Source organism: Cynoglossus semilaevis, chromosome 5, assembly GCF_000523025.1.
Source record: "Cynoglossus semilaevis isolate Cse_v1.0 chromosome 5, Cse_v1.0, whole genome shotgun sequence".
Classification (NCBI taxonomy): Eukaryota; Metazoa; Chordata; class Actinopteri; order Pleuronectiformes; family Cynoglossidae; genus Cynoglossus; species Cynoglossus semilaevis.
In genome coordinates, this window is record NC_024311.1 from 4,271,246 (window position 1) to 4,282,271 (window position 11,026).

The window sequence follows — 11,026 nt, forward strand, 5'->3', positions numbered from 1 at the left end:
AGTGTGCTGTGAGAGATCATCAGTTGGACTGTGGAAAATTTGAAAATGAAATCCAATTTCATTTAATTGGTCAGATAGCCATTACATACTGTATATTTACTGCAAATAATTAATCTGTATTTCCTGCTTATAGTATGGCAGAATAATTACATCCTGACCCATTAGGTGGCTGTAGATGGCTATTAAAACAATAATAAAAGAGAGCTGTTGAATGGTTTGTCTTTCAATTCCTGTTTATATCAGTGTTGTTGTTCAACTAAACAGGCCCATGGTTTAAATTGAGTCAAATTTCTACAGGATCATGGTATTTAATTTCAGATGCATTTCATAGTGATGTTCCGTGGGACTTCTCTTATATAAAGGAAGCTGAAGTTCAAAAAGGTTTGGGAAAAACTGCCATAAATGACCAAATTTATGTACCCTTCTGCACAAGCACAAATATATATTACTTAATGCCTTACAATGGGGGACTGTGAACCTGTTAAAGGTTACAAAAATAATACAAATCTCAAGAAAAATATTTTTTATTTTTTCTCATGGTGTATACCAATCCTTTTCTTCTTGTTAATAAAATATTTGGGTTTAAGGGACAGTGGTCTTTTTGTTTGTTCCTCTAAATATCAATATCCATATACCAAGACTTTTCTCACTACTTCCGGTTTCTCCTTACCCTATAGACCTAACTCTTTCTGTCCATGAACAACAACACTTGTACTGTAAACATTTAGTAAGGAAACATGTTTGGAATGATGTTTTTGTAAATATTTCCAGTAATAATTTTAGATATACTTCTGAAATAATAACAATATGCAAAATGCCCACAAAACACTAATTATCTACTGTTTCGCTTTGTTGTAGTTTAATCACATTCAATCAACAATAACAACTGGTGTGTGCGTAAACAATGACTAGGTGCAGCCCTAGATCAGGGTTCATAGTTTTAGAATACGCACAACAAAAATAAATAAAACAGATAAGATAAATTCCAAAAGGTTATTCTAAAGAATAACTCCTTTAGAATCCTAGCAGGAGCATTATGAGCAAAAAAGTGAAAACATTATGTTTCTGCTGAAAATATCGTGACCTGAATGTGTGAGGGTTAAAAAAAAAGATACATTTTTATCAAATATGAGCCAAGAACAAAGTAAGCTGGAAAATCTTCAGACACACATTTATCTCCTATCAAACACCCTAAAACAAAAAAAGTATTGGAAGTTTGTGTTTCTCACAATAGGCAGTATGCTGGAGGAACAGATCAGAGTAAGGTTTTATTTTAAATTGACTCGCTGCTGTTAATTAATTGTAACCCACGTACGTTTGTTTTGCTACAGACTAGCTGCAGACTTATTCCAGGATACAGGTTCAAAAATATTTCAAATCTTTTCAAAACAATAAACAAGGTTAAAAAAATGTACACAACATCCTGCCAAGAAACAAAAGATCTGGCATTTCATAAGCTCTATATTTCACTGAAATAAGACATGGTTCACCGGAAAACTTGAATTTGACACCAATCAATTGAAAATGTAGACGCAAGACTCACACTGGGAAGTTGTTTACATAACTTTAAAACTTTACAAAGAGTCAGGGCTGCCCAACAGTTTCCTAAAACATGTGCACAAGGTCTGTTATTAACAAAAGCACAGCTGTCCAAAGAAGCCCACACTGAGGTAAACACGTGTCTACACAAAATAAAAATTGTGTCACCTAAAACAAAAAGAAAAACTGTCCCAAAGATCTCCAGGTGCTGTTTAGTGGCAGGAATGAATGGCTACCATTAGAACTGCCGCTGACTTCCTTTAAAGGGCTTAAATCCACCCACACTGCTTCCACTGGGCATGGGATTGCTGGTGATCTGTACAATTCGGTTCATTCCAGAGGAGTGGCTGCAGAAAAACAACAGGGATGTATCAAATCCCTGAGATTTTAATATTTGATTTGCGCGAGTATTAACAGTGATACTGCACAATATCATAAACACATTCTAAGTTCCAACTTTGCATTAATGTAAAATTATTTTGTATTATGTGGAAACTGTTGTTTTACTCAAGGCTGTAAAACACAAACATCCTCTGGTTTTCTGACAGCTTCATCTTATCTGTTATACCTAGAAGAAGCCATCATGTTGCTGCGGTTGTCTCCAATCCTGCGATTATCAGAGAAGCTGCCACCCTGAGAAGTTGATCCGCTGTGCCACTCCTTCCTCATTCCCTGATCCCTGTTGTGGCGCTCAACCACAACCTGCCGGCTGGAGGAAAATGTCTGCAAAGGAAGATCAGCAGTGGTTCAGTGAATTGCACTTGGAATTTTATATGCCATATTAGATCCATAGTTAATAATATAAACATCTTGACCTAGAGTGAGCCTACTGGCCTACCTCATTCATCATGGGTCTTCTTCCATCTCGATCACTTAAGCTGCTCCTTCCGTGGCTGGCTGAAGACCCTACTCTGAGTGCAGGTCCTGGACCCTCTCTGCCACCTTGCTCAGCACGTATTCGCAATGGCCCTCTACACATTACATATATTCAATGTTAGAACACAGTAAATCAGGAGATGGCACACAATATACTCTCATAAATACACAAAGGAATAGCACACAATGTTAAAAGACACTTTACCTAACTATCACATCCACTGTTTTATATTATTTTAGATAAATATATATAATGTAGTGGTTTACTGTGGTTTTGTGTTATCATGAGATTTCTTTCACCTCATGTCGCCTTTGTTTGTGTTCAACACCCCGTTGTTCTTCCATCCACTCCCTGAGTCCCTGGGTGAGCGAGTGGTTGTCATGCCAGAGATCGGACCTTTCGCTCCCATTGGACGGTTGTGCATTGGGACAGGTCGTCTCTCATCTCTGTCTCTGCGGTCAGAGTCACGGAGTTCATTGCGTGGAGCAGGAATTTGCTCATTTCTGCGGACTGTTTCAAAGTTCTTGGGGTAACGCTGAAAGCCAGAGTCTTGTCTCTGAGGACCAGGCCGAGCTTTCTTTGCATCTGGTTCACCTTCAAAGCGGTTACGTCTGAAAAAAAAAAACCCTATTGTTTTAATTATATGACTACCAGTCGAATTAGTGAGTTAATTACGTGGTCAGTCAGTGAACTGTTTATGAGTAGATTGCATTAGCTTGAAATTAATTGAACCCACACAGGGGATCCTGTTATGTTGATGCAACAAAGGGACAACAAACAAGATATTTTAAATATAAAAGAAAGTTATAACATAAATATAAAAATAAAAGTATAAACATAAATACTCAAATCTGTATTATAGGGTTGCATGGTACCTGTCGTATGTGTTGGGTTGCTCCACAGCAGCAGCAGGGAAACGACCCCTATCCTTTTGCTCGAAGGTGGAAAACCTGTTATGTTGCCGATTGTAGTTGGAACCTTGGTTCAAACGTGCATCAGACTCAGAATGTATCTTCTTGTTTCCATTCCAGTATGAGTCATCTCTTCTACTACAACATTCACATGAAGATGTAAAATTAATTAAAAATACAATTAAAAGTATACTGTTCATACTATAAGTGCAGTATTTAAATATGTATCAGACAGTCATACAACAGAAACGTATAAATTTCATTTATCAATCTTATTGACATAAGAGGATGGATGTACCTGTGCTCTCCATCACGGCCTCGTTTCAGGTGGTTTCTTTTTTCTTGCTCAAAGCGGAGCTGTTCCTGTTGTCTCCGCAGCTCCTCGCGTTCCCTTGCCATGCGCTCTGCCTCTTTACGTCTTTCCTAATGATGATATTGAAGAACTGTTAAATATAACTGTTTAGATTTGTTACAGTAAGCTTTGTCCAAGCCTTGTTCAATCCATGTTATAATTTCTAGAAACGACTTTCTAGAAAGTGTTTCAACCTGTCATAGTTTTACTGCAATAGCTGTAGAACAGTTTTGACTGTGACACTGCTAATGTTCACTGGTGATTTGTTGAAAGTAAAGCCGTTTCTCTGCATCAACTGCAGTTCAACTGGTGAACTGTGACTAGTTGTGATCAAAAAGATGTGTGTAACAAATTTAGTTTGAAACTGCACCTGCTCAATACGGATCCTCTCTCTCTCTAGCCTCTCTCTCTCCAAGCGCTCCCGCTCCAGTTTTTGTCTTTCCATCTCCAGTCTCTGACGCTCTCTGAGCAAGTTTTCCCTTTCTTCACGCTCTCGCAGAAGGCGGATACGCTCACGTCTTTCTTGTTCAGCAATTTCCCGCCGCCTGGGAAAAAGTACACACATTCATTTAAGCCTCTCTTTTGGACAGATTACAACTACAGACAAGGCGATACAGGTGCATAGACTCTACAGTTATGGGTTGACTTTATCATACTTTATATTCAGATCTGCTGTCAACATCTGCTGCAATATTCCAAGCACCAATTAAGGTGTGGACATTCACTCTAAATGCAGTGAAACTAGATACCTGCGCAATGCTTCAGCTCTGCGTGCACGCTCCTGGCGAGCCATCCTTTCACGCATTCTTTGCTCCTTTATCTTCTCAAAAGGAAGGATGCCGTCACCTTCTGTTTTGAACATCATTGGACGTTGTTTCTCTTTTATCATCTCCAGCTGAAAAGAACCATACAATTACACTGAATATGACAATAGGACAGGTTATAGCCTAAGTGTGACGAAAGACAATATTCTACCTCCTCAGGTGGAATCAGATGTTTTGGTTGCCTTTGAGGATTCATATTGATTGGACCCTAAAAGGTTTAAATGGAATATCAGGACTTGTAAAGGTAGTTAAAAAATACATACATACATGTAAAAAAAAAGACTATTATATATAAAGTAATTCTTACTTTTTCAAAATACCGCCCCCTTCGAAAAGGTCTCCTTTTGCCAAAATTGGAATCTCCTTTGACTTGATTAACCGCCATCATCGGGCTCTTTGGCCCTAAAAAAAATATATAGAATGCCTTCAAATCACAACAGTTAATTCTTGTTTTATTTGAGAACTACATTCAAAAAAGACCTACGTCCATGTTTTCTTTCATCTTTCTTAAAAGGATCTGGTCCCTTGTTGGATGAAACAGATTCAGACTTTCCACTTTTGGTTTCTTGTTTCTTGGAAAAATCTTTGTCCTTCTCTGAAATTTTATCTGATTTCTTATCTTCCTTTTTGTGGGATGGCTGAAGCCTTTGAAAGAGAAATACGATGTTACACTTAATCCAAACAACAGATTGAATTCTTAATTTGTTTTCTAACTCACTTGCGCTTGTCACTTGATTTGGTGGAGCCTGCTTTGTCCTCGCCTTCATTTTTTGAGGGTTCTTTTTTGAAAGGATCGTTTTTGGCCTAAAAGAACAACAGTAGTCAAAGGTAAAAAAAAACAAAACAGATGCAACATAGATTCTATTTAGATCAATCATTGTTCTAAACAGTTCCCTTGTTACTGTACTTAACAAACAACATTTTGTGGATGGCGCTATGGACGAGGCCTAGTACTATCCTCGCCAATTTGTCTGTGACACTATTAACAAAACAAAACTGGGGTGGGGAAGGTGATGAGATAGTGGGACAACCTGATGTCACTGCTTTAAAAAAGCCATAGCAGCAACTGAGCTTACTCACCCTTTCAACGTATATCTGTTGTCCATGAAGCTCTGTGAGGTCGAGATGGTCGATGGACCGTGCAACCTCTGAACTTGAAGACATGGTCACAAGGCCATAGCATTTTGAACCTGGGCTGCGAGCATTTGTGACGACCTTTGCACTGAGAACCTGTTGGAGACAAAGTTGTTTCATGACTATACAGGTGACTGGAATTGTCTGAGAAAATGAGAATTAGCATAAAAATATGCATTCACCTTTCCATATTTTCCAAAGAGGTTTTTCAAATCAGCTGCCTTGGTGTTTGAGGACAACCCGCTCACCCATATGTTACGAGAAGAGTTGTTGGTGCTATCAGTTCCTAATATGACAGGTTTCCAAAGAATATAATTCAGGAATATATATAGGATATCAAATAAAAACATACAAATAGCATTCAGAGCTGATGGCATACATTTGGCCAATATCTTACCCTTATCATCTTTTGTAGTCTTTCCATCTCTGTCTCTTGAAGAGCTATAAAGGCAAATATTGCAAAACCAGAAAAAAGTGAGAACAAAAATAAACAATACAGAGGTATATAAGTAAAACTTTTAAAAGATATTGGAGGAGAAAAACATTTGACAAATCTTAGGAGAAAACATTCCTGTGGTAAAGGCATGGTGATGACAATGTCTCAATGGATTCTTTGCTTTTTTCCAGTGCGAGAGGGATGAGGTTGCCAGCCAATTTTTTCTCTGGATCAATGAAATCTTCAGCAGTTTGTTCAGTAAAATAAAAATAAACCAAAACAAAACACTGCCGTCATCGAGAGGACTAATGCTCTTTTGCAAGGTCTTGTGTGGGAACAGGAAAAGGCTTTAAAACAGCTGGAATCACCAAAGTATCAAAGTAAGAGGTGTTTCTCATCTCTTGGAAAATGGCACATTTTAACCAACTTCACAACAACAAAGCAAAGTAGCAGGATTAATGGCAGGATTAGGGTACATCAGGGATCATTTCCCTTATGGCACAACATTCTTGAGGCTACTCACAATGTAGCGTTCATAGTGAGCTGGACTTGGTAGAAGTATCAAAGAACTGACATAGAAAGACAAACCTCTTTGCTTGACCTGATGCCCCAGTAGTGGAGGGGCCTTTCTTCCCAGAATCCTTTTCTTTGTCTCCCGTTTCAGCTTTCTTTGAGCAGTCTCTGCTGTCTTTCTTCATGGAATCACACCTGGATCCCTCGTTTTTCTTGCCATCTCGATGGCCCTCCTTCTCTTGTGCTTTCATGCCATCGACAGGGCCCCTCTCGCCAGAGGCCTCGGACTTGTCTGTGCCCTTCTCGGCATCTGGATCTGGAAGTTTCACATGTTTACCTGTTTCCAGGAGGTCATCGCCATCAACATCTATGGTGAGGGCATCGTCATTTGGGATCGAAACTGAAAGATGATCATCCTCTGCTTCTTTGGTGGAAATCAAAGCTTCATCATCTGTCCCAGTCAGTTCAGCCTCCACCTCTGGCTCGGCCTCCACCTCTGGCTCGGCCTCCACCTCTGGCTCGGCCTCCACCTCTGGCTCGGCCTCCACCTCTGGCTCGGCCTCCACCTCTGGCTCGGCCTCCACCTCTGGCTCGGCCTCCACCTCTGGCTCGGCCTCCACCTCTGGCTCGGCCTCCACCTCTGGCTCGGCCTCCACCTCTGGCTCCGCCTCTCCCTCCGGCTCCACCCCCCCCTCCCCCCGCGGGCCGCTGCCGCGCCCTCCCCCTCTGGCTCGGCCTCCCCCTCTGGCTCGGCCTCTCCATCTGGCTCAGCCTCCCCATCCTCGTCAGGGTCAGCCTCCTCATCCACCTCACCATCAGCCTCGACCTCTGGCAGGGTCTCCACCTCCGGCTCAGAATCAGCCTCAGCCGCCACAGCTTCATTAGCAGTTTCAGCCTCAGGCTGTGCGAGGCTGTCCTCCTCACATGGTGCAGGCTTAGAACTTTCACGAGTACCATCATCTGTATCAGTTACATCTGAGGGATTTAATAAAGGATAAACATGGCAGAACACAACTTTTAACATTTATATGTCGCATCGTAACTGACCAACAAAAATAGAATAGAAAACACATTGAGTGTTAATGGTCATCAAGGGCGTGGATATCACATGAAGACAAGACACACAATCTTCACTGAATATGGATGGTGAGGTAGTGCTCTTCACTTCATGACACACATGATGCACTTTTTCAACTTCACTTCACAATAAATGTGCGTCCTGAAGTTTCCTACAGTGAGTGGTAGTATACCAGACTGAAATCCCAGGTCAAAGTCCAAACGGAATGCATCAGTTCATCATTGCGTAGCAGAAGGCCAGTTCATGAAACATCATGTAAACTTGAGTAACTCCTGAACATCTTCAACTGTTTCTTCAATAAACAGTTCAAGGTCACAGTTCTTGAGATTAAAAGAAATACTTTTGTTACCAAGTCCAAGCTGCTGAAAGGCTGGATTTAATAGAAGACTCGGCTGGGTAGTCCTTTGAATGCGTGTTCACTGCACACTTAAGGGGGTAGATGGGATTTTTGTGTGCAATTTCAGTGGACGTTGACTGTATTGAATGGCGCTCAATCCTTCAACTTTTACTGACATGGCTTGAGATGTGTGGGGGAGCAACTGGTCCTTGATATGAACAAATCCCAGACAGCTACGGGGTCTTCCTGTCAAACATGTAATAAGATGCCCGATCTCCATGATACAGAGAGTCCAGTATGCAGTCCTACCCTCTGAGATTTTATTGAATTGTGGTTAAAATGTCACCACCAAAGAGCGTTCCTTCCTGTGGTTCTCTCTGTCCATTGGACATACATGTCAATTTGTTGGAAACATTTGTTCTTCTTGAAAATTGTATTAAATTGAAGCCCAGAGACAGTGAAGATCCATTGGAGCAAAGATAACTTAAAAATGTTTTAAGAAAGTAAGGGAAATGGAGTACCTTACTCTTAAAAGCACGTAACCAATTATTCATGTGTGTACCAATGACAAGCACAAACACACAAACAAAAAACAGTAGAATCAGTTTCTACAAAGATTCTTGGCCTAACATGCCTCCACTTCCTTCAGGGCCTTGTGGTAACAGCACAGAAACTGGCAGCAGCAGCAAACATTACTGAATAGCTTAGCTGTTACCTGTTAAAAAAATAATTAATAAACAATAAAAGCTAGCATACATACCCTTTTCTGACTCAGACTCTTCAATGTCCTGCAAAGAGGGAAAAAAAACACTATTACAAATAATTTACAAATCCCAAGTGTATTAGTCATAGTCAAAAAATATGTTCTTCTACCAAATTTGTTTGTCTTTATTTTATAACAAAAGACAGTTAAACAGTTAAAGTAACTAAACTAAAATTAATTCTATAAAGTTCTAACAATAACCAACATTTTTGATATACTTTCAAAAACTACAAATAAAGGTTTTTTGAACAAGCGTTCTGAGAGGCATTGTGTTCAGTGGCTGGGCTCTTTATTATATGCCCAGCAGTGTCCATAGACAATGATAATCACAAGAAGCTCTTGATGTGTATTCTGTCACTCCAGGTTACTACCTAATAATTTCTTTCTCTCTCTTTATCTTCGGCTAAACAATGTTTAAGTTATTAAAGATATTGAATTGGCGGTAAGGCCTTCAAAATGCCTCCTTTGAAGAATGTCAAACTTTACGTTTGGCAGGGTACAAAAAATAAAAAGGGTATAGTGCTCACTTTGGATAGTACATCCTCTTCTGTTGTGGTGTCCGCATCTGAATCTGTTCGTCTTCCTGTAGTATAACAATGTACAAAACAGAGTCAATTTATTTTAATTTAACAAACTTACTTTGACAAACCCCATAAATGGAGCAAACAAAAGGCATGTTTACCTTTAAGTTTTGCAACCTTTCGAGGCAAAGTATCACCTGAAAGTGGTATCTGAAAGTTTTCTGGGTCATCTCCTTCATCTTCAACAGCCTTAAAATATGTATATAATTATGAAAACAGACCAAAAATCCATAAAGTAAATTCATCTTTGCTTTATCTCCCGTTTGCTTCATTTTCAACTGTTTTGTATTCCAAGTATCACATACATATATTTTTAGCCAAACCACAAATCACTGTTACTACTTAAAAAGGTACTTCAGTACAAGTAAGCGGCAAATAAATAAAACCACTTCAGTACTGTCGAAAGTTAAGCTCTGCAGAGTTCATAACTGTATTTAATGTGCAATGGTATTTATCTTAAGTGTATATTTCTCGCTTTAAGTGCCAAAATAATATTTATATCAGCTAATAGATTATATCAGCTAATAAACGTCTCAATCCACACAGGCATTCGTCTGCTAACTGTGAAAAGTATGTTAAGTAAATATCATGTCAATTTACAAAGCCTTTGGGCTAATACGATATGGTTGGACAAATGGCAGTCACAAATTTAGCTAACGCTAGCAACACAGCTTCCCAGCCACTCGCTCAAACTGCAAAAACATTGCGTATTTATTTACCTGTCTTAGTCTGGACAGAAGAACACTCTTCACGCCAGTTGTGTCCAAACTCCTTCGTTTGAGCTCAGATTTTAGATCAACAACTCTTAATTCCGATAATTTCTTCAGCTCTGTGGAAATGGCAGCCGACGCCATTTTAGCACAAGCGTAGCTGAGCGTTCATGCGCGCCTGCGCAGAATATTTTTTCGATGGTTGATTGAATTCGGAATTCACACTTTTGGGTCGCCACGCACTGGGGAGGAAGAATCATAGACGCAACAAAAGAAAATAGTTTACAGTTTACAAATACACACAGTAGATGCATTACCATTTGTACTCGTATGTTTGTTTAACGCATAACGGTTTATTTATCAATATTCTAACACTGTATTAATAAAAACACTAATTAGGAGAGCACATATTACTTCTGCAAATACAGTGAAATAACACTTCCAACGTGTACACTTTTTTCGTTGCCCTACAGTTTCGTGCAGAGCAGTTTGTCACATTATGAAACCTTGAGTATTTTTTCTCCATTTTCAACTCTTTGACCAACGCCAATCAGAGTATTTTTTCGCAATTGTGTCTAATAAAAAAGTCGCTATTTATTCTCAAATTGGTTTACCATTACCGAGTTAATGTAAACTTTTGAACTCATGGCCTTTTCGCAAGATAAACTTTAATTATAATGTTTACAAATGTAACCATTTATGGTTACATTTGAAACAAAGTAAATAACAGTAGTAGTTTGAATTTCACAAGAGACTACAGTTTTTTCATGTCCCACCTGTATCCACTAGTGGGTGCTCCAGTATTGCAATTCAGATTGTTTACAGCGGTAACGAACGCAAAGCAATGATGGAATATTGTGTAATTCCACCATAGGACAGATCCGTTATTACATATGATCTCTCTCTCTCTCTCTCTCTCTCTCTCTCTCTATATATATATATATATATATATATATATATATATGTATATA

General features: G+C 39.3%; 1 protein-coding gene across 4 annotated transcripts in view; it reads right to left on the reverse strand.

Moving 5' to 3' along the window:
* Positions 1–837: 837 nt before the first annotated feature.
* sltm (SAFB-like, transcription modulator) overlaps positions 838–11,026 on the reverse strand; it is a 10,835-nt gene continuing 646 nt past the window's right edge. The window contains exons 2-22 of one of the 4 annotated variants that reach the window (XM_025055642.1): positions 10,065–10,297; positions 9,447–9,534; positions 9,292–9,347; positions 8,762–8,789; positions 7,341–7,561; positions 6,662–7,128; positions 6,035–6,078; positions 5,820–5,923; positions 5,584–5,733; positions 5,222–5,307; positions 4,988–5,148; positions 4,811–4,905; positions 4,655–4,711; positions 4,429–4,574; positions 4,050–4,224; positions 3,626–3,750; positions 3,292–3,462; positions 2,716–3,027; positions 2,378–2,510; positions 2,108–2,262; positions 838–1,886 (exon numbers count right to left, since the gene is read on the reverse strand). In XM_025055642.1, coding sequence (XP_024911410.1) covers positions 1,778–1,886; positions 2,108–2,262; positions 2,378–2,510; positions 2,716–3,027; positions 3,292–3,462; positions 3,626–3,750; positions 4,050–4,224; positions 4,429–4,574; positions 4,655–4,711; positions 4,811–4,905; positions 4,988–5,148; positions 5,222–5,307; positions 5,584–5,733; positions 5,820–5,923; positions 6,035–6,078; positions 6,662–7,128; positions 7,341–7,561; positions 8,762–8,789; positions 9,292–9,347; positions 9,447–9,534; positions 10,065–10,199 — 3,018 coding nt within the window. In that variant the 5' untranslated portion in view covers positions 10,200–10,297 and the 3' untranslated portion in view covers positions 838–1,777. Of the gene's footprint in view, positions 1,887–2,107; positions 2,263–2,377; positions 2,511–2,715; positions 3,028–3,291; positions 3,466–3,625; positions 3,751–4,049; positions 4,225–4,428; positions 4,575–4,654; positions 4,712–4,810; positions 4,906–4,987; positions 5,149–5,221; positions 5,308–5,583; positions 5,734–5,819; positions 5,924–6,034; positions 6,079–6,661; positions 7,129–7,310; positions 7,562–8,761; positions 8,790–9,291; positions 9,348–9,446; positions 9,535–10,064; positions 10,298–11,026 lie in introns of all 4 variants that reach the window. The other 3 variants (XM_025055644.1, XM_025055643.1, XM_025055641.1) reach the window with 3 other exon arrangements.